The sequence below is a fragment of the Cnephaeus nilssonii genome (genome assembly GCF_951640355.1).
Source record: "Cnephaeus nilssonii genome assembly, chromosome: 18".
Taxonomy (NCBI): domain Eukaryota; kingdom Metazoa; phylum Chordata; class Mammalia; order Chiroptera; family Vespertilionidae; genus Cnephaeus; species Cnephaeus nilssonii.
In genome coordinates, this window is record NC_137089.1 from 11,587,448 (window position 1) to 11,611,335 (window position 23,888).

Here is a 23,888-nt window from a genome sequence, read left to right on the forward strand (position 1 = left end):
GAAGAGCGAGCCCTTCGCCCTGGGAAAGTGTTTCTTCAGTACCAGTTCTTGCGTTTGCAGACGATGTGCTCTGACCCGACACAAAGGGAGGGGAGCTCTGGGAGATTAAGGAAGGCACCAGGCAGGCTCCGTGGCTTGGTTTCTGTCTGGAATGTCGATTGCCAGACACCGTGGCTGTGCCCCTGTGCTCTGTCCCTGCCCAGCTCACCGGGCTCAGCAGCAGCTTGTACTGCCCACTCCTGCAGGAATGCTCACTAAATCCCATTGCTCTTCCCGGCTGAAGCGGGTGCCAGCCACAAGCTGATTCCTCCCCTCTCCCTGCTGAGCCCCACAGTAAGCTCTGGGCTGCATCTGTGGCTCCTCTGAATGCTCCCTTCTTGTAGAGGCTGCTTCTCAAACTCATTAAAATTAATTGAAAACTCTCTTTCCTAAACATCAGAATTAATCAAGGCTTACCTACACTTGAGGGTTTCTTTCATGGTTTTTGGCTCCTCAAAACTTAATGTGAGAAGATAGGAAAATAATTTAAAACAGATTATCTATCCTAAAATGTTCTAAAGCTTCCTAAGGCTCTAAAATTAAACAATGCCCATTGTCCTTAATTCTCTAAAATGTGTATTTAAAAAAAACCCATAAATATAACAACAGGAAATAAAGTCTATTTACATAAGAATCTTAATGTGATTGTAACATTTGATATTTACTATTAACAGGAGGACTTTTATTGAGACTGAATTAGTAAGAGTGGTTAACAGGCCTTATTGAGTGAATTTGCATCAATTTTCTTTTTTTTATTGGGGTTACACTGATTAACAAAATCATTGGGGTTTAAGGTGCACAATTCCACATCCTCTGTGCACTGTATTGTGTGTTTACCACCCCTAGTCAAGTCTCCTTGCATACATTTTCTAATTTAGTAAACTGGGGAGAAATCATCTTCATAGGTTTCTTGTCATTTCATGTAGGTGATTTTACTTTGGTGATAGCAAATTAGTCATTTGATTCCATCAAATTAGGGAAGGTATTACCAATTAAAAAGGGAAAAAAATCCTAAACAGATTCCAATAAAGATGTAGCTGAAGCATATTTATAAATTCAGTTTCATTCTTACAAACCTTTATAAAATTTTCAATACTTAACCATTATTTTAAAATCTTATAATTTATACCCAATTATACATACAATTTACTACCCGTAAGAACTCAACAGAGAGCAATATTACTCCAAGGCATTACCTAGGGTGCAAATGCCACTTTTAAAAGGAGTAGACGCTTTTCAGAGGTGAAATACCTTCTGTGGCTGTCACTAGTGAACTTGCCAGCATTTCCCGTCTCTCGCCCGCAAAGCTCAGGGTAAGGCTGCATTTCCCTGCTCCCAGGAAATTAGGAGTGGCCATGAGTCACTGCTGGGTGGAGCTAGTGTGAGACTTGTCAGTGCTCCTTCCCTTGCTGCGGTTGTAGAGGGGGGTGCTCCATCAGCAGCTGCTGGGGTGTGACAGGAGAGGGCGCCTGGCCAACCTGGGATGGGCATGGAGCACAAGAGAGAAATGACCTGTGTTATATTAAACGTCTGAAGTTTCAGGGTTGTTATCACTGAGCAATCTTGCCTGTCCTGACTAATAATATATCTTCCTTCCCTGAAAAGAGAATCCCAGTGATGATTTTAAAAAAAAAAAAAAAGAAAAAAACATACAGAGATGAAATGTGCTGGGTGTCACAGTAAAATTTATTTGTCTTCATGACTTACACATAGTAATTAAAAACACACACACAAAAAAACTGTCAAGATAACCAGATGTAGCTTTGGAAATGACTGGTCCCAGTTCAATCACGAAAATGTTCATTCAGCTTAGAATGAGTTTCTTTTTCATGGTTTTATTCTTTTTTCACTCCCCAAGGCTTGCACAGTTCAGTGCAAATGTTTTTGCTATTTTGTTATCATCAGGCACATGATGTTTACCAATTCCCAGGAAATAAATGAAATCAACAAAAAGGTCCTGTGACAATTGAGTGTATTTTCACAGAAATAAATTTGATGAGCTTATTACAGTTTGACACAGTTCAGCTATCAGACCTACACATGACACGTAGAACAATATTAAGAAATTACATTTGACTTAAGGATTTCTTTTAAAATATTTACCACACTTTTTCTGTGCAAGGATTCCATTGATTTCTTTGGTTTTAAACATTATAACTCTGTCTGACCTAAATATATATAGTTCTATTTGTACCAAATATTAAGAATTAAAAAGTTAAAAATTTCAGGAGGTAAAAATGGAATTATTGCTTCAGTATAAAAAAACGCCTGGCCCATTTAGGTACTATTGCTATTATTGCTTTGCTTCTATTGGAAAACTATCCTGGAAATCAAGGAATGTACCCCATAGCTCCCTGCTTAGAGTATAATTTGGTTGAATATTATTATCTATTAATACTTTCCTACCTTCACCAAAGCTATCCTGATCGTGTCTTTAAAAAAAAAACCAACAAAGTGAAATGGCATAAATAAATAAGTTTACCTAAAGGGATATAATAAATAGGCTACTAGATAAGAATAAAAACTGTTGTAACATAAAGCCTTTCAGTGCTGTATAATTAAACAATAGCTTTGGATTTTCAAGGTCTCTAAACCCAGCCTTCATTTTTATAACAGTTTTAGTGCTGGTATGCAGCTGACAGATACAGAGAAGACTACATGTCTGCTGTTTTCATTGTTTAAAAATGAAAACAGAATGGGTACAGTTGTAGATAGTGCCTTTGGGAACTTTACCTGGGTAGGTACTAATCAGTTTTTGACCATTGCCTAGCTGTAGAGCACAGATCTTAGGAATTAAAAAGAAATCATACTATTCCTTCAATTCTTAGTGGTTTCTTGATCTCCAGAACAGTTATAGAAACAAAGAGAGAAGAAACTAGATCAGAAGTTTTGCTGCCTTCTTTTCTTCGCATCCATGGCGTCCAGAATGGGCTGCCGTTTCGCTGTGTACCTCTGGCGGAGCTCTTCGATTTCCCGCTCCATCATGGGGTCCAGTGCTTTCAACCGCGTCTGCAGTTCTTCTAAACTCAGGTTTTTTAACTGGACATAGGAAACAATGAAGATATGAACATAGTAAGATTGTCTACAATATATTAAAACCTAATGAGTCTTAGCATAACTATTTCAGCAAACTCTTTACATTATCTTTGAAATATGGTTCAATAATCACAACAGGAATTCCTTCCATGAAGAATCAAGGAGCCACATCTTGCAGGAACCTCAAGGAAGTTGCAACAGAATAATAAAAAAAAACACACACTGTTTTTAAAAAAGAGCAAATGAGAAAAATAAGCTGGTAAATATATCTGTTTTAAAAAAGGCAGAAAGAGAAAGACAAATCCACCATTGCCAACAAATAGACTTTCAGGTCATGCTCCATATAAATGCACTCTAATGGCTCACACCCTGGCCAGTATGGAGTGCAAAGATGATCATGAACACTTGCAGACACCACCCAAGATTGTGACCAAACTGAATACAAGTTAAATTAACTGTCTATCCTGCATTTTACCAAATGCTTAAATTTTAAGCACTCTGAAAGTTAATTAAAACAATTAAATTACTGATAATTTTATCCCAAGCATTTTCATAAAATAGGGTTTTTAATTTATGATTCAAAATATCCCAAATCTGCCCTTGCTGGATAGCTCAGTTGGTTAGAGTGTCATCGTGATATGCCAAGATTGCGGGTTTGATCCCTGATCAAGGCACGTACAAGAATCAACCAATGATCATGAATAAGTGGAACAACAAATCGATGTTTCTCTCTCTCTTTCCCCCCTCCCCTCTCTAAAATCAATAAAAATAAAAAAAGAAATATCCCAAACCTGCTAAGTGTCATGTAAGTTCTGACATGGGCGTGGCCAATTGGACAATGAGGTGCCTGTCAGGTTTTCACTGTATATGTTATAGTTTAACAATAATAATATTTGACTAAATTAGTGATTTTCAACCTTTTTCATCTCATGTCACATATAAACTAATTACTAAAATTCAGCACATCAAAAAATATACTTTTTGCTATTCTGATAAAAAAATAGGTATAATTTTGATTCATTCACACTGAACGGCTACTGTTGTGTTGGCTGTTGTCTTTTTTTTTTTTACAATCTAACGGAAAGGAGGTCAGTGGCCCTGACTAAATAGTCAGGTACTGCATGTTTTAAAAATTCTGTGGCACACAGGCTGATAAATTGCCGGACTAAATGATGTAGTTTGACTGTAAAGGTTTAGTTTGATCGTGGTGGCCTCTGGGGACAACACTTGCACATGCTTTCCCGGTTTTCTGTGGCGCAGGAGAGGTCTTACGTCACATGTGTATTGTGGATAAAATGTGTTCTATATCAGGATCTGTGGCACCCTGAACTTTATACGTCAAAACAGTAAAAGATTATCTCCTGAGCACAACTTTTGGGGGTGTCATCTCAGGGGTTATGGCATGCCCTGAGATAAATAACTGAACACTTGTGCTTTTATTTTATTAACATTTAAAAAAATCTAAAACTTTGTGATTTTTTTTTTTTAAGAAACTGACATTGAAAGCAATGGTGGCAAGCAGGTGGTTTAAAAAAATCTGTTCAACCATAATGATTTACAGAATGCTATTACATACTCAACATCCTGGTAGGTACTGTAGGGAAAGCAAATGAGTTCCAAACTATTTCCTTGCCTTAGGAAACTTACAAATTAAAGTTGGAAGGGAAGGGGAAGATTAGCAACTATAAACATTTAGGGATTGATGCAAGATCCTATAAAATTAAACCCTATTGTGTGTGGTACAAATTACAGTGAAAGGTTCTTAACTCATGTCCAGGAATCAACTTCTCATGTGTAAAATTCTGCATGTTAACGTGTGCATTTTCCTGGGGAGAGCAACTGTTATTTTTAAGAGGATACTTGGGTAGTATCTACTAGGAAAACTCTCTTTTTAAAAAATATTTCAAAATTGATTTTTAGAGGAAGAGGAAGGGAGAGGGGGAGAAGCATTGGTGTGAGAGCGAAAGAGCGATCGGCTGCCTCCTGCATGCCCCGACTGGGGACTGAGCCTGGGCATGTGCCCTGGCCGGGAATGGAACCAACAACCTTTCAGGGCATGGGAGAACACCCAACCAACTGAGCCACAGCAGCCAGGACCATTTGATTCTTAGACAGATTCCCAACCAAGAGAAAAGAGCCTCGCTATAAATTCAGTGGAGAGAAGGTTCTCTTTAGGGAGCAGGGACTGTGCTGGTCCCTGAACAAGAGTCAGGTGAGCAGGGCCCTGCGGAGGCACTGCCATGCTGAGGAGGACTACGGGCATCAGAGAACCTGGGCGGGTGGGGCCCTGAGAGCCAGGCACAGCAGGGACTGCACTCCAGGGAGCCTGGACCAACTCCGGAGCAGGAAAATGATGAGAGTAACCCAGACTTGGCCTTAAAATGATGAAACTCGCAGATTATTGTTTGTTTTAAGAAGATCACTATCTTTGGTTATGTTATGAGCCAAGCCAGAAAACACTCTCATGACTTTACAGTCACATGTCAATTTTAACCCTAAACAGTCTTCCTGCTTGACCCTCCACTTTACTATGTCTGGCCCTAAGGGACTCTTGGCTCCAAAAATAAAATCCATTCTCCGGTGAAAAAGATTTGTCACCACTGGAGATGCTGAAAAGAACGAGTTACAGACTCTGAAGTAAATTCAAAAGAGGAGCTCCAAAAACGCAGGAATGGCAGTGTGCGGAAGGAAGCTCCAGGATGAAGACTGAGGTGGCCTCCTGGCTATGGTGTGTGTGAAGTTCTGGTATGTGTAAAAGAGGCCGTTACCTTTAAGTCTATCATCCAAACAATAGAGCTTATTATGTTATACTATTATATACTGAGTGGCCAGATTATTATGATCTCTGAACGCATAATAATCTGGCCAATCAGTGTATATCCTATATAATAAAAGGCTAATATGCGAATTGTCCCCTCGACCAGGAGTTCGACCAGCAGGCAGGCCGGCCAACCGCCCATGTCCCTCCCCCTGGCCAGGCTGGCCAGACCCCACCCATGCATGAATTCATGCACTGGGCCTCTAATACACACACACACACACACACACACACACACACACACACACACACACAGAGTGGCCAGATTATTATGCGTTCAGAGATCATAATAATCTGGCCACTCAGTGTATATGTTTACATATAATGCATGGTATTACATGCTTTCATTAATTTTGATACAAGTATTAATCATGCATCTGTTATGTCAGTACTTATACTTTATCCTGTGGGGATAAAGAATAAGCCAACGGGAACCTCGAAACTTGCATACACAGGTGACGGTGAGGTGAAGGGCCAGTAACGACCATACACAGCCACGTTTCCCTGAGAGAGACATGCCAGTTGCTGTCTACATAGATCCCATTCCGCTTCGCCTCTCTTTCCATTTCAGCCCATCGTTGAATTTCTATATAACAGCACAACCACATTATACAGTTCAGTATTTGATTCTAGAGTCATGTATTATTTTATTATCAATTTTTATACACGAGTCTCATGTCTCTAATACCGATATTCCACAAAATATTTAAACTTTAGAGATTGTACACACACAACTAGAAACTACTCAACTATATTGCTAAACATCATGACAAGAAGGTGGGTAGATAAGTAGGAATACAGAATAAATGACTCAAAGGAATGGGTCACTCTAAGATTAGGAGAAATGACATCAGACAAAGTAAATAATTATCATTACTTAACAATTTTTTGCATTAAGATATTCTTGTAAATATCTTATATTACCTTTAGAGGGGCAAACTGCCAATAGTTTATAAAAATATTACAATAATAAACTGAATTCAGGGAAAGAAGCTACTTATAAGAAAAAACTTTCTCCTCTAACAGACATATTTTCAATATGTAAACTTTACAAAAAAAAACAACACAGGTCTTGATGTTGGAGATATTATCTGGCACCATTAGGGAATTGGGTGTTCCACATATGTAAATTCATGAAGTACCTAAGTCTTAGTTCTTCAAGTGATAAAACTTTGGAACAGAAAATCTTTATAAAGCATTTAATGGAATATGCTGCCTTCTAAGGCAGAGGACACAGGACCTAAGAGCCTTTCCTTGAGGAGATTATTACTATCGATTACTAATCTGTGCCAGGTAATCACGCTCTCTTTCCTTTTTGGCTTTTTATCTTCATTTGGGGGGAACCTATCTGCTCCCTTTCATGGCCATCACTGGGCTTGTACCCTCTCTCTACTTCAAATTTGTTAATCTTCTGGGACCCAGAAAACTGATTAAATAATTTTTTTATTCTTGTATTAAATAAGAATAAACAGATTCTGAGTGAAAGCCAGAACCTGTTTAGGAAAGTCAGAGCATGGCTTTAGTGCTAAAGCTAGTGTTTTTGTTGATGTTGTTTTCATAATCTGATTTCAAATTCATGGCTGTGTAAGGTTGAGGTGACAGGAAATCCAACTTCCACATAAGATACATTTATAGCTATGTTTTCAGCTGGACTGCCAGAGAACTTCAGATGACTCATTTATCAAGTATTTATTGGTATTTTCTATGGACCAAGCACCACCAATTCAGAGATGAATAAATCATTCTGCCTCCCACAGAGAGCTTGCAATCTAGCTGGCAAGACGGGTCCAGGAACAGCTCGTTCACTGAAGGGTGAGTAAGCTGAGAAGACGAGAAACAGGACAGGCAGAAGGAAACAGCAGAAGGCACACAAATGCCTGGCATCCTTGGAGACGTCGGCTGACTGCTGCGATGTGTGAGGGATCCTGGGGCCAGAGGACGAGGCAGGAAGGGGGGGGGGCAGATTGCTGGGGGCCTTAGGCATGTTGCTGCAAACTTTCTGTTGACAGAAAAGAAATGCTAGATAATTCTGAGCACAAATGGTGACATGATCATACATGAATGAGCTTTAGAAAAGTATCTCCAATGGCGGGTGTAGATTGCCCTGGGGAAATGGAGGAAGGAAGACCCGTCAGCAGGTTACTGCAACAGTCTAGTGAGAGCTGAGGTTGAGTCAGGAGAGCAGAAGTGGAAGATGGAGAAGAGAGGCATTTGAGAGATTGAATGCAGAACTGATAGGGCTTCTGTTGACTGATCATGAGGGTTCGGAAAGAAGAAAGGGCTAAAAATGACCCCTGCTTTAAGGTTGGGTGATGGGTAGATAGGGCAGTTAATGAAATTGATTTTAGTCCTGTTGCTTTTGAGAGAGAAGCAAGGCTTCAAGGTGGATATGTCAGTTATGGGTTATAATTTGGGGGTTTGGAGCTCAGGGGAGAGATTCAAGCTAAAGACATCATCAGCGTTTAGGATAAAACTGAAGCCCTTGGATGAGGGTAAGATTTCCTGGATAAGGTTTTGTCCCTGATCGTATGGTCTGTCTATGGTATTCAACAGAAAATAATCCCCAAACCTTAGCATTTGTGGTCAGAGGTTCTTCTCATTTTGTTAATAATATTACAGAAATATCAGTAGATTTCTAAATAAATCTAAATTGTGGTAACTAGATGAAAAAAGAAAAAGTGAGGTTAACTGGCAGCATTTTTCACTCTTTATAAGGTGGGTCTGGGTTTTGACTCCTGGTTAAACCCTAATAACATATATTTACCACTCTGTTTTTATAGCCATCAAACCTCCCACAGCCTGGAAATGGTTTGGTGGCGGGAAACGTGGCAGAAGCAGCTTTTTAATCTCTTGAAAACAGCCCTGCACAATATGCTTGAGTAGTAAAAGGACTCACAGACCAGATAAAATTTTATGGAGACTCATAATGATAAACTGGCCCTACAATATCACACAATCCACTATCGCCCTTTTAAAATGCTAATTCAAATTATAATAATTTTGAGGGCTAATAAGGATAATGTTAGAAGGAAAAGTTGAGCTTCCTGAATAAATATCAATATTACTGGAGAAAGTGTCCTTGACTAACACCAGGTTTCCTGAGCACCTTTATCAAAGGGAAGGGGGCTGCTTCAAGTTGGTATGTGCGTGGAGCAACTTGACTTACATTTTTTATTGCTACTTAGGAGCCATCTTTCTACAATACATGGAACACACGCAGCTGTGTTACAGCTCTAAGCCAGGGAAGAGAAGGTGTTAGAACATGCACACCTTGTGGTTTTTACCGTAAATGAACAAATGTACAAAAATGAATAACTCATCTGGAAAAGGATTTTATGTTTTAGGCTAATTTTATTTAATACAATTTTGTACTAAATTTAACGATAAAATAGAATTTGCACAATGAACAATGGCCTAATATTGTGGAAAAATATTGTGAAACAAACTTTACAAACACTAGGGACAAAAAACTTGATTAATAAATGAGCTGACATGCAGTGACAGGAAGAACTTGAACACAAAGACAGAAGCAGGACCCACACCTTCTTCAAAAACACTCAAAGAAAAAAGAGTTTCAATCATCAACAAATGAACAAATGACAAGTGCTGGTGAGGATGCGGAGAAAAAGGAACCCTCCTTCACTGCTGGTGGGAATGCAGACTGGTGCAGCCACTGTGGAGAACAGTATGGAGTTTCCTCAAAAAATTAAAAATGGAACTGCCTTATGATCCAGTGATCCCACTTCTAGGAACATATCTCAAGAAACCAGAAATACCAATCAGAAAGGATATATGCACCCCTATGTTCACAGCAGCACAATTTACCATAGCTAAAATTTGGAAATAGCCTAAGTGCCCATCAGCAGATGAGTGGATTAAAAAACTGTGGTACATCTAACACAATGGAATACTACACTGCTGTAAAAAAGAAGGAACTCTTATCATATGCAACAGCATGGATGGAACTGGAGAGCATTATGCTAGCGAAATAAGCCAGTCGGAGAAAGAGAAATATCACATGATCTCACTCATTTGTGGAATATAATGAACAACATAAACTGATGAACAAAAAAAAGAGCCAGAGCCAGAGAAGCAATGAACAGACTGTCCAATCTATGAGGAAAGGCGGGGGGTGAGGGAGTAAGGGATCAACTAAAAAACTTGTATGCATGCGTATGAGCATAACCAATGGACACAGACTGTGTGTGTGTGTGTGTGTGTGTGTGTGTGTGTGTGTGTGTGTGTGTGTGTGTGTATTTTAGGTGAGGCGTTAAGAGGTGGCTTGCTTAAAGCTATGTTCCTGGTTAATATAGAGCTATAACCTGCCCTCTAGGTCAATGCTTTTTTTCGTTATACCAAGTTTGACATTCTTTTTTAAAAAAATATTTTTTAAAATTGACTTTTAGGGAAAAGGAGGAGGGAGAGAAACATCAATGTGAGAGAGAAACACCAGTCAACTGCCTCCTGCACGGCCCCTACCAGGGATGGAGCGGGAAATCTGGGCGTGCGCCCTGATTGGGAATCGAACCAGCAACTGTTCAGTGCACAGGATGATGACAACCCACCGAGCACACAGCTAGGGCCCAAGTTTGACATTCTGAATCTAGCACCGCCAGAGTTTAAAGTGTTAAGTCACCACAAGGAACGGGTGTGCTGCTGAGATGTGCCTGGGGTCTTCAACCTGAGCAGAGAGGGTTTTAAGTATGAGCTGTAACGGACACAGTGAATGAAAAACCCCACATCACGATATTTTTTAGAGAGCAGTCTTCTAAAAAGGAATAAACTGCAGAAGCTCAACAAAAGGTAGAACTGCCATCTCCTTTAAGCTTCGGCCAGCTGGTAGACTAGGATCTCCTAGTTCTCATAAAAAGTTTGTTTAAAACAAATGAAAGACTTTATATAAACCCCTAAACTTCTTAACAATAATAATTAGATGGCATAATAATTAGGTGTTCATAAGTTAAATGAAAGAGTTAGAAATACTTTTAATAGAAGTCAATATTTTGCTTGAAAATTGGCTTTGGATCACTACTGACCAGCTTGAATAAACAGCTCATTTTGTTAATGATAGCCCTGGATTATCACATTTCATCCAGAAAGTAAAATCACAAATCAATACCTAAAATGTTATATTTCTCAATAGCCCTCAAAAATCCAAGTAAAAGATATGCACATTAATAACTTACTGGCTCTTGCATAAAAAAGCAACACAACTAATTCAATGACATAAAAAGTTAAGATGGGAAATAAGATTAAATCAAACCACTGATAATTCTGACAGTTCAAACTTTCAATGAGTAGAATTATTTCTGAACTTTATGAGTATTGAAAGGCTGCTTATTACTGATAAGGAAGAGCTTTCAGTAAAACCAGAGCTTTCTGTATCCTACCCATTATAAAACCCTAGACCATCATAGCCAAATGATAAGAAGGAAAACTTTCTCAAATCATTTCATTTTAAGAGCTGTAGGGTAAAGCACTTAGATTTTTATATTATTTTCTTTTGTCAAAAATAGTCCTAATTATATGAGTGATTTTTTAAAAAGTCATAACCTCAAAAAATAGTTATTAAATGCATAAATGTGACAACATTTCAAGACCTAGTATAATCAGTCTGTCAAAATAAACGAGGCACCACCACAATGTAGCAAATGGTCTTAGATGTTAATGTTAACACAGTTAGTCAAATAGTCAATCAAGGAAATCCCGTACAAGATTTGCTGTGTTTACTGGGAAAACAAACTCTTCTTAGCAACTATTTAAATAAACCTCACAGATGCTACAGACCTTATTAGTGGCCTATGATTTAAAAAATGTGGATGGCTAATACTGTACCCTGACTCATCTATTTTCCCATCTGCTAGCAATTCCAACAATATGAAGTATCAACAGAATGGTTAACAACAATAATTTTCTATGGCAATTTTGATGCTGAACTGCTTATAGCACTTTGTAAGATTTACCAGTACATGCCTCAGACTGTTTCGAGTTGTATGTGGCCTGGAGCGACATACTTCTTTTTCCCCTAATATTCCGATTTAGCTCTTTTTCACTGTGCTGAACAGAATCTGGTTTGGTTTTACAAAGTACTGTTCATGGAGGCCGCCACGCTCATTTTACTAACAATGAGAGTGGGAAATGCAACAAAGTACTAGCAAAATTCCATCCAGGTCCGCTGATTAGTTTAGATGTATATAAACAGGTAAGGGGCCTTCTGCCAAAAAGACTGAGCAGCAGGAATAGAAGGCAGTAAAGTAAGAAAATAAGTAAGTAAAACATCAATACGTGAAGGCATTTCCTGATTTCACTTGTGCACTGAGAAGCTCTCAAGTCAGCGAACCTTCCATGAAGCCTGCTTAAGAGAACCTGACACATACACTTACAGCATGTACTTACAAAATGGTGGCAATTTCTGATACTTACATCCTAATATATAAAAACTTTGGGTCGTAACGACCAGTAATGACTGAGGCTCAACCAACCGGAAGTCAGTCTTGCAGTCAGCGCTGGGTTGCCGTGGACTGCTTCCGTTGCAGGCGCAGTGCCCCAGCACTGACTGCTGAGGGGGCTGCAAATCAGGGCCAGAGAGAGGCCTGATCCATTGCCTCTGAGGCAGCTTTTGATCAGCACTTGCCTCTCTCTCTTTTTCCCAGTCTGGCCAGCAGCCACGCCTCCATTTCTCTCGAGGCCTCCACCAGGGCTGCTGATCAGCCCTGCCTTTCTGACCAGGCCCCGTTGATAGGCCCAGAGACGCTGACTGGCATAGGAACCGACCAATCATAACCAAATGTGGGTGCTGTGAAGAACCAATGGCTGCCTAGGAGGCGGAGCTTTTGACGTTGATTGGCACAGGAACCGACCAATCAGAACCAAATCTGGGTGCTGTGAAGAACCAATGGCTGCCTAGGAAGCAGAGCTTTAGACACTGACTGGCATAGACACTGACCAATCAGAACCAAATCTGGGTGCTGTGGGGAGCCAATGGCTGCCTAGGAGGCGGAGCTTCTGACACTGACCTGCATAGAAACCAACCAATCAGAACCAAATTGGCCAGCAGAGGAGGGCAGTTGGGGGTGAGATCAGGCCGGCAGGCAGTTAGTGGCGATTGGGCAGGCAGGCAGGTGAGCAGTTAGGAGCCAGCGGTCCCCGACTGCAAGAGGGATGTCAAACTGCCGGTTTAGGCCTGATCCCCTGTGGACATCTCCCAAGGGGTCCCCAATTGGAGAGGGTGCAGCCTGGGCTGAGGGAACCCCCCCTCAGTGCACTAATTTTGTGCACCAGGCCTCTAGTTATATAATAAAGGCTTAACTCCTCATGGTAAATTTCTTATAAAATGTGCTCTTAAAAGTGGTGTTAATGTTGTCTACTGGCACAGCCTTCCTCCCAAAATAGACACTATTTCCCTATCTGGATGGAGGATTCCATGTAGATCTGTTCTGAGCTGAGTGGCCCTGTCTTCTGACTGAATTACTGTAACTATTTTGGGATTATAACTGGAAACTGCCACGAAGCATCTATTTTGGTTGTTTGACCTCTGAGCATCTACAGTAAATTTAAGACATTTAGATTCTACTTTCATTCCCACAGAAAAGGGAGAAAAACATTTCTTGTAGCCATCAATGGAAGAGAAAGGGAAAGTACCAACAATGGATCATTTACACTGTGTTACACACTGTCCTAGGTCCTGAGCTTTCTCACGGGATCCTAGCATGAAACCTTATGGGGCAGACATTACCAACCCCACTTTACAGGTGAGGACACTCAGAGAGACCAAGTGACCTAGCCTTGGCCACACAGCTGGAGGTGTCTGGGCAGGCACTCACAGACAACCTCAATTCCAGTAACCTGAGTTTGGATTGGAGCCCACTGGGAGCTGTTTCTTAGGTCTCCCAAGAAGTACAAAAGCACTTCAAAATCCAATTATCACATACAAGTTTTTAACATTCTCTTTTAATAGGTTAAAAACAGGGGAACACGGCTTTAAAGACTCCCACCATGGTGGAGTCGCACAGGGACACTCAATTCTACAGCAATGATGTGTGATGACACATGAGAAGAACTGGCAAGCAGGGCCGCTGACCCAGCCTCGGTGTCCAGGGCTTTTGCTGTGCGTTAGCCACACAGGCATGCAACACGCGTGTGCCTTCCCTCAGCTACTCGGACACCAGCCCTCTCCTCCAAGAGCAAAAGCAGGTGTTTGCATACACCAGGATAAACGCATCTTCTCAAACTGGGGCAGCAGAGCCCACGTCCTCAGGTATACAGGAACAACCTCAGAGGTTCTCTGCTTTCCAGGAGCTCGCCAAGGCCAGTGCCGAAAAAGGCCTTCATTTTGAACAACCCTGGTGCCTGCAAAGTTACCCTTTCTTTTCACTCTCCCTTCTCTCATTTCAACTCCTCAGTTGTCACTTCCCTGCTCAAGTATATTTCTTCCTTTGTCTTGAAATCCTACTTCTTCATATCTATTCACGTACTTCATTCCATCATTCTTTCCTCTCTTCTCTCAAGCTCTCCATCAAATCTAAATATGCTTAATCTCTCCTATAAAAGAAAAAAAAAAGCAAAGAAAAAGAACCCCACCTTTCCTCCCAGGTTGTACCTACTGAAGTATTTTACTTACAAGATATTAATGTTTTAGCTATAACTGGCCTTATGAAATAAGTATCTATATGTTTATTAAGTATTTTTCCATTTAATCAGCTCTCGAGCAAAATAAACACATTTCTACAGAGTGCTTTGAATTAGATGCCAATAAAAAGAGACATGCCGTGACAAAACCAAGACATGTCTGTCCCCTTGGCATACAGGCGAGACTCTGCTGTGTCCAGCGGACTGCCCCACACTGGCTTGCTTGGGCCTACGCCAGCAGATGGGCTACAGCCGATGCATTACCACAGTTACCTTGTCCTGGAGACTCTGAGCCATCACGTAAAAAAGAAATGGGGACATTTTAGTTGCATTCCTCAATGGCAGTTGAACACTTATCCCCCTTTTATGCTTTTCAGTTTCTAGTAAGCAGTTTTGCCTGCTAAAACTATCAGGAAAAAGTCAATTCATGCATAGCTCTACTACATTATAAATAGCTCTAAAATGCTAAGCCCAGAACATCAAAATCTGAGTAACCTGAAACCAACTAGTAATTAAATCTTTCCAGCTGAATTAAGGGGCGATGGAGAAGTTCTATTAGTTTTGACTGATGTCTTATCTCAGTGACACTGATGAACTCTTTGTTTGAATAATCTAAAACATTGATAAGGCCATAAGTGAGAGATGAACAAATTCAGTGATTAGCTTTACAGACTTCATTTCTTTAAAATTAACTCCAGCAGGTCCTTGAACAACATTTCATTCAATGTCATTTGTTATAATATAAATGAGGAGAAAAAAACTGATTCCTGGCCACGGCCACTGTCTGTGTGGAGTTTGCATGTTCTCCCCATGTCTGTGGGTTTTCTCCAGGGACCCCAGTTTCCCCCCACATCCCAAATATGTGCACGTGTGCCCACGCTGTTGCGGTCTGAGTGAGAGTGGGTTTGGGTATGTTTGTGAATGGCCCTGGGCTGGAAGGGCGTCCTGTCCCAGGTTGGTTTCCCCCGAGTCCTGAGCTACAGGAATAGATTCTGGCCGCCCATGACCTTGACGTGGAATAAGCAAGTTGGAAAAGAATTCTCTTACTTGTTTTTATTAATCAACTTATTAATCTTTCTTTCTTTTTGGTTAATCCTCACTCGAGGATATCTTCCATTGATTTTTAGGGAGAGTGGAAGAGAGAGGGAAAGACAGACAGAAACACTGATGTGAGAGAACACATTCATTGATTGCCTTCTCCATGAGCCCTCACCAGGGCTGGGGCAGGGGAGGTGACTGCAACCAAGGTACTTGCCCTTGACGGGAATAGAACCCGGGACCTTTTGGTCCACAGGCTGACGCTCTATCCACTGATCCAAACCGGCTAGGACTTTTTAATCTTTCTTAAATGTACGTACCAACATTAATTTCAATGTTTAATATTAGAAGTGTTTTGGGTCTTTATTTGGAAGTTTGGTGATGTTTTTATGACAAGAATTATGCTGTAAGAACTTAACTCTTGTTATGTAGCTTCGCTATCGATGAAGTCAAGTGAAGACTTACTGTATATGGTTAGTTATGGAAGATCATAAACATTAAAAATAAATCCTCTAAATAATCTATAACTAGCTTATTGGGCAGTCAAATCTCTGTGCAACTATTAATGAACTTAAAATAGTTTAATTTTTTTTCCAATCACACTTTTTCAGCTGTGCTATGCCAAATTTCCATGACATATCCCTTAAGGAATCTGGGGCCAATCTCACTGATTTCTCATCACTTTTAGTTATTAGAAGTCCAGACCAATGAAAAACTTCAACCTCATATTAAATACAGCTCTCGTCCCGCACAGACACCAGGAGACCTGCAGTGGGAAGGGATGGTGGTGTATCTAGCACCTTCTCCCCTCTCTTTTCAAGGCCCACTCCTCTGTGTTGGGAGCTGGGAAGGAGATAGGGGTCTTCTGGTGTAAAGGGCTACCTGCCAGTGGGGGGTATTTCCCTGGTCTGGCTCTGGAATGGCTGATACTGGTGGTTGTACACAGAAGGGGTGTGTGTGTGGGTTTTCTGAAACGGTGGCTGATACTATCCTGGTGCCTGCCCCCCTGGAGAGTGGCAGAGTGTGGGTGGGGTACTGTCTCTCTGGCCTGGAAGCCCTGCTGGCAGCCTTATGATGTCTGACCTCCAATGTTAGAGCCTCAGAGATGGCAGAGGGAGTTCTCCACACTCTTCAGGGCCACCAGGACCCAAGGAAGGGGAGAAGGCCCCTCGTCTCCTCTCGCCTAGCACGCTGGGCCTACACCAGGTCCTTTGTTACCCTGCAGGCCTCAGCTCTATCTACAGAAGTCCCCTGTCTACAGAGCTCTTTGGGGAAAAGCCGAAATCTTCTATGTCACACTTAGGTGACTATGGTAAATGAATCTTCCAAAAAGACTTTTTTTTTAAAGGCCAAGAACGGCAGCAAATTAAATTTTTAAAAATTGGTTTTGGTGTCAACTAATTTAATAGAGAACAAGACATCAACAATCTTTGTCTGTAATCCTACCTTGTAAAATGAGCGGATTCCCAAATGTTCCCAGAATTTTTTATTGCTGAGCGGACCAAGCTGCCACCTCTCTCAGGGGCACTAAGCCTTTTGGCTTGACCTTCCCCTGAGCCCAACACCTGCTTTCTGAGTGGGTTCGCTGCCAGTGTGGGCATGGAACAGAGGCAGAGAGCTGGGCCTGGGGCCCGTGACAGAGGGGCTAATCTCACTCTGCATCTACTGGGAAGCCAGGAGACTGTGGTCACTAGTGGAAACTTAGGGATCGGAATTTGAGCTCTGGTTTGAATAATATACATTAATATGAAGTAGTCTGTTAGTAAACTTTTACATTTTATTTTTCAGGATGAAATTTCAGCTAAGCCTTAAAAAAAAAGCCCAATTTTAATAAGATTAAAAAGAAAAATGCATCTTTAATTACTGACTAAATGAAAGACATACTGTTGGTTTACCTCCTGTGGAAAAGTAACAAAAAAGTGATGTGGCTGTTCAATTCAATGTGCTGGTGAGGAACTTTTCATAAGATGGTGTTAGCAAGTAACCGGCATAGGCTGCTATTCAGAGTAGCTATCCACTGGGTAATTACCCTAAAATTATTCTGTAATAACATATAATATCATGTAACTCCCAATCCTGAGTAATGACCTAACAGACCTTTGGCCAGTATCTAGTACCAATAGAGCTAGAATTCTCCAAAGCATTCTTAAACAAGAATATTGTGAGTGAAATTTCCTTTGCCTTATTAGATTCAGAGTAAAGGTGCAATACCGCAAAGGTGAAAGTGATTTTGAAAAATATTGCATGCAAAGGAATTAACTTCCAACAGACTCTTAGTGCAAGCGAGTCCATACAGCACTGCCCACTTCTGGGTTCCCCTGACATCCGGCCTACCTTCAGTCAGGACCACCCACTGGAATCAACCTCTTCCTGCTGTCGTTCTTCCAACCAAAGTGCACGATCTTATAACTGTCAGGTCCACCCCCCGCTCTGCGGCCACCAACCCACGCTCTCTTCTGATCGCCCAGGCCTGAGCCCTGCTTCCTGCTCCCAGGTGTGCTCTCTGCCTTGTCTCACTCATGCACACGGTGAGGCCTGCTAAGCGGACCACCTTCCCTTTCGCAGACCACTGGACAGTCGGACAGCCAGGTGTGCGGGGCCATGCTATCGAAAGAAGGGAGAGAAGACAAACACAGAAATGGTGGTTTCCACTGGCTTTTCATGAGGGCTCATTTCCTAGGCGGTTTTGTGAGGTTGACAGCAGTGGGCGTTTCCCCATCCTCTGCCAAATCTCTGCTCTGAGTGCTATTAAAAAACATACTACTTACTGAATTTTAGAAGTGGTGGGTTTTTAACTTTGTAGAGTGACCAAACATTGAATAATTGGTAACTATTTATGAAGTTTCTTAAATCACATTAAGAAATTAACTTACAGAAAACTTGAGGGAAGAAGGAAAAGTGAAAGCAGTAGGATGAAATAAAGTGAATCCTCCTAAATACACTGAACTGGAACCAAAGTGACTCTGGAATGGGCAGACTTCTGAAAAGCGCAGGGGGTGAAGGGAAAAGCTTTATTGGCTTCAGGAGTCTAAGGTTTATAAAGGAGGGGAGCGGCCTCCGCCTGATGACTGGTCCCCGAGAAGGAAGGAGATGGGCCACTATCAGACCAAGGGTATCTGGAACTGAGAAAACATGAGGCCACTGAGCTCCACCATAGAATTAATGGCTCCTCAACTCCTCCCCGAAGGGCAAGAGATCACTGCCTCTAAGAGAGGGCTGGGTCACTGGCTATCCAGCACCCTCTGGTGGGCAATTTGACATCACAGATTTTCTGCCTTTTAAGAGCGGATACCTGCTTTCCTTAAAAAAAAATAAATAAATAAAAATTAGCACAGTATATTTCAAAACCTTTTTTAGTCAAGGAAGGAATCACCACTAGCAGTACTGGGCTAAGGTAGGTGTAAATTTGACAGCCCAAAAAGTAAGCCATTATAATGATGCATTATAACGCATGGGTGAAATTACTTAAATGAAAAGATCTAGTCAGTACTTAGCTATTTAAAATTTAATTCTTTGAAGCACTTTCTTTCCATGAAATAGCCTTGAGCCTGATGTCTGATATTTTTCAAATCATAATATATTATAAAATCCTTTACTATTAACAAAGCATGCTTATATACATTGTATCAGATGGGCCTCATAATAATTCTGTGAAGTGAGACAGATAATTCTATAAATAGGTATTATTCTTACTTTACAGATAAGATTAGTGAGGTTTAGAATGATTCAGTAACTTCCTTAAGTAGCACAATTTCCTCAAAATCTAAGATGTCCCAAATGATTGAATGCACACTAAATTAGCCTGTCTATAATCTTTATCCTCTGTTATACAGAAAATAACAATCAGAATTTTCATGATAAAGCAAAAGAAAATATTACTTATCCTAGATCATTTGTTTTCACGTTATTTCTGCATCATCTACAGTAAATAATTCAAGTAATTACTATTTCTGGATAGGCAAACATCACAAAAGAAGGAAATAAAAACGAGAAAGCAAAAAGCCATAGAAAACAGAAAAACAGGTGTGGTTCAAAAGATCCACATTGATTTGGGAGCAAAATGGACCAAAAATTAAGAGGGTAAGATGATTACACAAAGCACTTGGCATTTTATAATTCTTTCATTTTGTAAAGTGCCTTCAAAATTTGTTACTTTTTATAACCCCTAAGAGATAATTGAGAGGCATAATAACCTTAAATGGCAAATCAAGAAGATTGCAAAAGTACTTAGAAAGTAAGCCATCACTTTTGTTTAAAAGAAAATAGCTTGTGATTTTAATTACAAGGCAAATTCCCAAATTTTTTTCTGAATATAAAGCAATGCAGCTTAGAAACATCCCTGCTGCATCGTCTTCCACACCCAATTAGTTAACGGGGATTCATGCCTCTCTCATCCACGGTCAGATTGCCCTAGGCTGGGTGCAGAAACCTAACTCTTACACACTTTCAAACTCTCTTCCTTAGTCTTTAGCATCAACATTGAAATACTTTTAAATATCTTCTATCTTAAACCAACCAACCAACCAACCAAAATAACCCTGCCTTAATGTCCATCTACCCCTCTAGTTGTCACATTTTCATTCTCTTCTCTTGAAAGTCAGACTTGTTAGAAGTGTGGGGAAAACAGTCTCTATGTTCTAACCTGGTCATCATACTTCAACTCACTTCGTACTTACTCCATACTGCTTCTGCGCCCCTCCCTGCTCTCCAACTGCTCTTGTTGAGTCACAAAGTCAAATAATTCCTCTTAGTTTATATCTTATTTGACCCATCAAGCTGCACTTTATTCTTTGTCCACTCTTTCCTTCTTATTCTTCAGATCACAGCATTTCACAAGTGCCTACCAATGCTTGTTGAAGGAAGACAGAAATAAGCATACCCTCATAGTCTAAAAGCTTCTCCTAGCCGTGTAGATCTCTAAAAATGCTTTTTTAGGGTCTACATTTCATCTTGGTTCTTTTTAATTTTGAGGTGGAGTTATGTCTTGGCCAGACACTGAAAAGCTTGAATTCTGAAAAATCAGTATTTTTGTTTTTTAAAGAGCTGGCTATCAATAGTAGATATTAACCAAAGATGATTCATCATCACCCAGTCTGTGAAACATCAATAATCTCTCTATATATAAAGAGCTAGGGTCATAACATCCAAAGACTGAAGGCTTGACCGAACGCCAGGCTGTGTGCGAGCAGGCGAGCGGGCTGAACTGCTGACCTCTCGGAGAGAGAGAAAGGCGAGGCTGATCAGCAGCGGCAGCGGCTGCTGGCGAGGCCCGGAGAAAGAAGCAGGGTGATCAGACCCTGCTTCTCTCTCCAGGCCTTGCCAGTAGCCAAGCCTCTCTCTCTCTCCCAGAAGTCAGCAGTTCAGCCTGCTCACCAGCAGCCTGGGGCGACTCCTGATTAGTTCCGCCTCTATGATCAGGCCCGGAGATAGGCCCGGAGATGATGACTGGCATAGAAACCTACCAATCAGAACCAAATCTGGGTGAACTGCGAAGGCAGAACCTAAGGTGGAGGCTGAGGAGGGGTTTTAAGGGCAACAGCTATTTGGTGTAAGGTGTAAGAAAGTGATTCAATTTTTTAATGACTGGTTTGGCAGTAGAGTGCATATGGCTGGCTATCAGTCCAGATATAGGGATTATGTGTTTTTTGTCTGCCAAGAGCATCTCCTCCTGCTGAAAAAGGCTTTCCCCCCATTTAAGCAATCCTATCCTATATAATCTATCTATACTAATGAAAGGGTAATAAGCTAATTAGACTGCATCGACTGGCCATCTTCCAGATGTCCAACTTCCTTCTGGACAAAGCCATGGTGGTGGGGGCCGAGGCAGAGGCAGTTAGGGGAGATCAGGCCGGCAGGGGAGGGCAGTTGGGGGTGAGATCAGGCCGGCAGGGGAGGGCAGTTCGGGGCGAGATCAGGCCTGCAGGGGAGGGCAGTTAGAGGTGATCAGGTAGGCAGGGGAGGGCAGTTGGGGGCGAGATCAGGCCTGCAGGGGAGGGCAGCTGGGAGTGAGATCAGGCCGGCAGAGGAGGGCAGTTGGGGGCAAGATCAGGCCGGCAGTGGGGGAAGGTAGGGGCAATCAGGCTGGCGGGGGGCAAGGTAGGGGTGATCAGGCTGGCAGGCAGAGGGGTTAGGGACTATCAGGCAGGCAGGCAGAGGGGTTAGGGGCTATCAGGCAGGCAGGCAGGCAGGTGAGTGGTTAGGAGCCAGTCGTCCCAGATTGCGAGAAGGATGTCCGACTGCTGGTTTAGACCTGATCCTACAGGGCCTAAACTGGCAGTCAGACATCCCCTGCGGGGTCCCAGATTAGAGAGGGTGCAGGCCGGGCTGAAGAACCCCCTCCGTGCACGAATTTTGTGCACCGGGCCTCTAGTACATTACTAATAAGAGCCATCTTACATTTCAAAAACCACCAAGGAAGATTCTGTTTACTAATTTATCAGTGTTTATCATCACTATGGCATAATTAAAGAAAAATTTAACATTCATCATTTAAGACGTTACTGGGATGAAATTTCCTGAAATCAGAGACCATCTGTATATCCAAAATGTCTTAATTTATTAGTTAGCACAATTTTCAAACTGTATTAGTATTAGGGGCAGAAATAGAATGGTGGGGACTAGCTATAGTTATAAGAAATATTAATCATGCTCTGTTAACCATGATTGTTCTGTTCTGATTAGACAAAGCACATTCTGACCTCACTGAGACTTGTCCGCCCCAGGACATGGGAGTTACCCTGGGAATGCAGTCCATCCTCTTTTTCTAAGAACTGCCTATCATCATGGGAAGATTAACAACTATGTAGCTGAAACAATCTGGTGTTGGAGGCACGCGCCCTTTGAGACCACCCTCCCCCTCCCCCCCAGCCCACATTGCCTGTAACCTATAACCATTATGCCTTGCCTACTCCCCCATGCCTGTAATTCCTACTCCCCCATGCTGGTAATTCCTATTTCCCCATGTAATCTTTGTCCTTCTACCCAATATAAGCAGCTGGCTTATGAGGGCGCGGGGTATAGAGCAGATTTTCATGGATGACCTGCTGCTCTCCCATACTGCCGGCAATATTGGAATAAACACTCAGACATGATTCAACCCTGTCTCTGCTTAATTGGCTCAAGTGACAGGCAGCCCAGACCCATTGGTTGTTGGGTTTCATTAGGTACCTCAATTCAAATGGTTGATACCTTATTGTTGGGTAGAGGCCAGAGGTTGGTCAGCTCTCTGGTCCATATACCTGAAAGTCCTGTGCTTAGTTAGGTGTTGGTATCACCTTGGCCAAAGCTCCAGAAACAGGGGCAGAAGAGGAGGCACAGAATGTAGAACATCCAGTTATATTAGAAAATAATGAGAGGAAAGATTGAGAGATGGCCTACCTTTTTTTGCTCCCCTAAAAGCCTTCATTTCTCAAGCACACAAAAAAGTGTTAGAACTGACACAGTAGATCTTTTACTAAATTGTTCTTCTAAAGCCTGCTATATTTTAGAAAGTAAGAAGTCAAATTATCAGAAACAGTAATCCACAATAAGATTAAATACCACTGTTAAAAAACAGACTCCATGTAATATAACAAAAATGAGGTCTGAGCAGAAACATCACACATTTAAAATATTTAAAAATAAAAATAGACAAATCTTTTAAGGAGGTCTTTTAAAACATCATCTGACATCAATACTGTGATAAAACTCATCATCAAGTTTAAAGAAGTGAGACAAAACATTGCCACCATGCCCCGTGGGCTAAAACTTTAAGAATCTTGTAAACAGCGGATTTAATAATAACACCTCCCATGTCAAATTTGAAACAATGTTAGTTGCCCCTCTAGAATTTCTTCCTCTTGGTGCCATCCCCAAGTAGCACCATATAAGTGGCTCTGATTGAGTTGTTTGGTCATGACTAAAGACGGTAAACAGAGTAGCATGATGTTTTAGTTCATCTGAAAAAGAACCCTCGAGGACTGTAAGGACCACCTGCACCTGAGCTACATTTCAAGGCAAAGGCAGATCTATTGGGCAGAAAAAGAATCAAAATTCAACAATTACTCCAACATGTACTTAATATAAGTTAATAGTTTTTATTAAAACCACTGGGGGAGAAAAGTTTTATCTTCCACGTGTACTGAACATAATAATGCCCTCTGTTTTTTCCAGATAACTTGTCAAACCTCAGATAGGGAAGGTGAGAACCCTGCAGTGATTTTCCAGCAAGCATGGAGACCTGGGAGCACCTCAGTCCAGGGCAGAGCTTTACTGCCCCGATAACTCTACCACGGGGCTGAGTTGAGATTATACTTGTTAGGTGATGAAAGGTCAAGGTGATTATCAGGAC

At 41.4% G+C, this 23,888-nt stretch overlaps 1 protein-coding gene across 3 annotated transcripts in view; it reads right to left on the bottom strand.

The window, feature by feature from the left end:
* Positions 1 to 682: 682 nt before the first annotated feature.
* STK3 (serine/threonine kinase 3) overlaps positions 683 to 23,888 on the bottom strand; it is a 225,472-nt gene continuing 202,266 nt past the window's right edge. Inside the window, exons 11-12 of one of the 3 annotated variants that reach the window (XR_013815003.1) lie at positions 2,850 to 3,078; positions 683 to 1,517 (exon numbers count right to left, since the gene is read on the bottom strand). Coding sequence is in view for 2 of the 3 variants with exons in the window: in XM_079796717.1 (XP_079652843.1) it covers positions 2,920 to 3,078 (159 nt within the window). In the remaining variant the exon portion in view is untranslated. Of the gene's footprint in view, positions 1,518 to 1,574; positions 3,079 to 23,888 lie in introns of those variants that run through there. The other 2 variants (XM_079796718.1, XM_079796717.1) reach the window with 2 other exon arrangements.